Source organism: Cryptomeria japonica, chromosome 11 (assembly GCF_030272615.1).
Source record: "Cryptomeria japonica chromosome 11, Sugi_1.0, whole genome shotgun sequence".
In the NCBI taxonomy this organism is placed as follows: domain Eukaryota; kingdom Viridiplantae; phylum Streptophyta; class Pinopsida; order Cupressales; family Cupressaceae; genus Cryptomeria; species Cryptomeria japonica.
Genome location: NC_081415.1, coordinates 63,336,516 through 63,341,455, shown reverse-complemented (window position 1 = coordinate 63,341,455; position 4,940 = coordinate 63,336,516). Strand labels below are relative to the sequence as shown.

At 38.9% G+C, this 4,940-nt stretch overlaps 1 protein-coding gene across 1 annotated transcript; it reads left to right on the top strand.

The window, feature by feature from the left end:
* Positions 1 to 2,787: 2,787 nt before the first annotated feature.
* Positions 2,788 to 4,646, top strand: LOC131051373 (TMV resistance protein N-like). Its single transcript, XM_057985861.1, has 4 exons — positions 2,788 to 2,841; positions 3,357 to 3,622; positions 3,778 to 4,027; positions 4,137 to 4,646. The coding sequence occupies exons 1-4, from the start codon at positions 2,788 to 2,790 to the stop codon at positions 4,644 to 4,646; spliced, it is 1,080 nt and encodes a 359-aa protein (XP_057841844.1).
* Positions 4,647 to 4,940: the final 294 nt, after the last annotated feature.

Below are 4,940 nucleotides of genomic sequence, written 5' to 3'. Positions count from 1 at the left end.
CCACTGAAATAGGTTTCATCTCACAGAAGATTACACTTCTATTGTACACAACCTTTCCAGTCATAGGATTCCAAAGCTTGTACCCTTTCACACCGATGCCATAGCCAATGAAGATACATTTGACCACTTTGTCATCCAATTTAGATTTGTTTACATCAGGCACATGTGTATATGCCTCAGAACCAAAAATACAAATATGTCTCAAAGAAGGCTTCTTACGAGACCATGCTTCCATAGGTGTCTTGTCTACCAAAGCTGAAGTAGGAGAACGATTCAGATAAGTAACACACTGTAGCAACCACTTCAACCCAAAAAATTTGTGGCAGACTAGCACAACTTAACATGCTCCTTGATTTCTCCATCAAAGATCGATTCAACCTTTCAGCAACTCCATTTTGTTGAGGAGTATAAGGCGTAGCCTTATGCCTCTTAATTCCATGGTCTACGCAATATTTGTCAAAATCTGCATTGCAATACTCACCACCATTGTCTGTTCTTAAACATTTTTATTCTTCTCCCAGTCTGATTTTCAACAAGATTTTTAAACTCCTTAAATTGATTGAACACTTCTGATTTATTTTTCATAAAATAAACAAATGCCCTTCTTGAGTAATCATCAATAAATGATACATAATACCTTGACTTAGACAAAGAAGGAACACCCACAGGACCAAAAACATTAGAGTGAACATAGTCCAATACACCAGAAGATTTTTGAGAACTCAAATAAAATGAAACACGGTTCTATTTTCCATATATGCAATGTTCGCAGAAATCAAATTCAAAATTACAGTCTACCAGCCCATCTACCAAGTTTTTACTCTTCAAAGTTCTTAAACCTTTCTCACCAATATGACCAAGCCTATAATGCCAGAGCATCGTTTTCTCTGCTGGAAGTTTAACTTCCATAGAGTTTACATCATGTGTTAACACAATAGTTTTTCCAGATTTTACAGAGACATTATTACAACATACATGTTTAGCATCTAACTTATATAGAGTCCCAATGCGTTCACCCTTAGCCAATACAATAGACCCTCTAGTCATCTTACAACCACCAAACACAAAAGTTACTTGAACTCCAACATCATTCAGCTTACTTACAGAGAGTAGATTTCTAGCCAGACTTGGTACATGAAGAACTCCATCGATTCCCTTTATTCTGCCATCTGGGAACTAGATTTTGACTCTACCTCTTCCTATGATCTCCAGTGTTGAATCAATCACTAGGAACACCTTTCCACTAGCATATGGTTCATACTTTGAGAACCACTCTTTGTGAGATGTCATATGAAATGGTGCCCCTGAATGAACCAACCATACATCATCAAATGCAGACATTGCCAGAGTTGCTACAAAGGTGTTTGCATCACTCTGAGAAGACTCAATATCAGAAGTATTCATATTCTTCTTGTCCTCCTCTTTGTGATCCTTTCGGATATGGCCTTTCTATCCACAGTTCCAGCATTTCACCTTGGACTTCTTTCCAAGAGACTTTGACCTCTCTTGTGACTTGGATTTGGACTTCTTGTCTTTCTTTTTGTCTTTCTCCTTTGACCTGCCTCGAACAACGAGAACCTCTTTAGCCATCTCAGAAGACTTCCTTCACATCTCTTCTGACAAAAGATAAGCAACCACCTCATCCATTTTAAACTAGGTAGTAGTACTCCCAATGGCCATTACCAAGTGGTCCCATGTGTCAGGCAAGGAACACAACAACAACATACAACAGTCTTCTTCATTAATTGTATCTCCCACAGAAGTTAACTGTGTAAGGATCATGTTGAAAGCATTCAAATGATCTGCTACAGATGTTCCTCCATCCATCTTCAAAGAGTATAGCTTCTTTCTCAAGAAAAGTTTATTCACCAAGGATTTGCCCTGATAAATATCTCCCAATTTCTTCCACAGAGAACATGCAGTCTTCTCCTCATGAACGTTCAATATAACAGAATCTGCAAGGCTCAATCTTATCAGTTCTCTGACCTTTTGGTCTTCTAAGTCCCATTCTTATTGCTTCATGCTTGAAGGTTTATGTCTAGATACAGCAACCCCAAAATCTCGGTCAACCAACAAATCTTCAACTTTAAGTTTCCACAACTCAAAGTTTGAGCCATTGAACTTTTCAATGTCCATTCACCCAGAAGTGCTTGCCATCTCAATCTGCAATCAAAACAAAATACTCTTTGCTAGACTCCCACTGGAACAAATTGACACAAAAAATCAACCCTACCCAACAAGGATAACACAGCTAGCTAGGCTCTAATACCACTTGTAAGGAAAGCTCAGTGCAGAAGAAGCTCTCCTAGTGTAAATACACAAGGGAATTAAGAAAATGTTCGTTCAAATTCGAATATAAAACATCAAGATGTGCACTAATGGATTAACATAATAAACACACAATCATAAGAGACAATGAACACCAGGTTTCGTGGGAAAACCCTTACGGGAGAAAAACCCACCACCAAAGAAAGATCACTTTATTCATAGTAAACAAAGGATTACAATAAAGTTACAGATATTTTCTTCTAGGCATCTGTCTCTAACTTTCAGAAAATACGTACAGAGCAGACCAACATTCATACAATCTACTGAACAATCACAACACTTTTTCAAAATTGCTGAAGCTAAACTGTATTGCCCTTCAGTTTTTAATTTTTGTTCAATCGATCAACTCTTTCGTATTCTCTAGAACAACCGTTTTGTTCAACTGTTCAACTGTCGGGAAGCTCAACCATTGAGAACTTCGTATTCGTGAGATTTCATTATCCCACATTCGTCCCGAGCATGAGCCACTTGGTATTCAAATATGCGACCTTAACACTTCTAACTGTCCGTGAGGTAAAATTTTGATTGCTGACTCGTTTGAACCCATAGCCACCCAACTCTACTATTGGCGACACATCTGAAATCCTACACCAATAGCCGATGGCTTAAGTCTCATCGACAAGAGATACACTGAACTCACTTGCACCTGACAATAGCGTATTGGTAAGAGTCTCATAGATGACCAACAAAGTAGATCCATTAGAGATCGATATAACATATAGACGACCTCACCGATAAGCCAAGCTATACCGATAGATGGGAAATCACTCTCCATCAGCATAGCTTACACCGATAGGACTTTCATTGACTCAACAGGGAACAACAAGTCGAATAGAGACTAGCACAATGTCAAGTGAATTTGAGGCACAAAATCCAATAGCCCTGATGTCAAAGACACTCTAGCTTTTGCACTTTACGATTCGCTCGAGGAAGAGGGATTCTGGACATTTCTTGATGATATCGAATCATAATTGGGAGATTCAATTGATTCTGCTATACAAAATGCCATTTACTCTTCTAAAGTTCAGATTGCCATATTTTCACCACCATATGCGGAGTTGTCGTGGTGTCTAGATGAGCTGCCTCTCATGTTGGAAACCAAGGCTCGCTTTATTCCCATATTTTGTGATGTGAAGCCTTTTGAACTCCGCTACCCTGACAAGGGAGTTTATGCAGCTGCATTCACCAAACATGAAGAAAAGGGGAGATTCAGCAAGGAGAGACTTGACCAATGGAAAGCATCCCTCGAGTCTTCTTCACTCATTTCTGGCTATGAATTCAACACATCTCATGAGTAAGGCTTGAGTTGTTTTTATCGTTTAGTTCTTTCTAATTTGTTTAGATTTTTGCTTCCAATCTCTTATCATTCAGTGTCTTAGCTTTTCCCTTTTACCCTTTCCATATTGATTTAAAACACTTTTGACTTCTCTTTTCCCTTAAAATTGGTAGTAATGTCGAGAGACTGTGTACAGAGATTGCCTTGGTTGTCCAACAAGAGGCTGTTGGAAAGATATTTAAGGGAGTTGGAAGTCATTTGAAAGGTCTCCATGCGGATGAGGCAGCTTCGACAAGTACATCAGCAATGTTGAAGAAATCAAGTCTTCTGCCAAGAGATTCACATCCAGTGGGGATACATTCCAAAGTTGAACACATGGTAGGCTTGTTGGAAGACACAGAAGTTCAAGTCATAGCCGTGTTAGTATGGGCGGCTCGGGGAAGACATTTCTTCTCCAAAATGTCTACAAGCCGTAAAATCCAAGTATGATCATTCTATTTGGCTCTTTATTTCTAAATCTTACTCTCTCAAGAATTTGCAAGATGATATAGCCTCCCACATAGGTGTAAATAGTAAAAGTGTAAGTGAAGAGAGAGTGGCTGAATTGATTCATGACCATCTCCAAGGGAAAAGATCTCTCATTGTGCTGGATGATCTTTGGATGCTTTCTACTAAAAATTCTCTGATTGATAAACTTGGTTTCCTGGCCGATAAACATTGTAAAATTGTGGTTACCACAAGAAATAGGCAGGTTGCTCTAAATTCTAGTGCTCAAATCTATGAGATGAAAACTTTGTCAGATGAAGACAGTTGGATGCTGTTTTGTATCTATGCATTTCCAAATAGTACAGGAAATAGAGCACCACAACACAGGGAAGAGGAGGGTCTGAAGATTGTAGAGCAATGTGGAAATTTACCTCTTGCTATCAAAATGATAGCAGCATCTTTGGCCAACACCACGCTTAAAAATTGGGAGTGGAAGCACAGTCAGCTGGAAAGAGTAGTCCCACTGGAGAGCATGACACTGTCATGGAGATACTAAAACTGAGTTATGACTCTTTGCCTGCACACCTTAAACTATGTTTTTCATATCTATCCTTCTATCCCAAGGATGAGGAGATACAAGCAGAGTATTTGATAAATCTGTGGATAGTGGAAGGATTCATCCCGACAGGAGAGGAGCTGTGGGAAATGGCTTGGCATTGGTTAGATCAACTTGACTAGCTGTGTATGCTTCAAGTATATGAGTCATATTATGACATTCTAGTCAAACTGTGCAAAATTCATGATTTGTTGCACGATTTGGCAATACACATATCAAAAGAAGATAATTGTG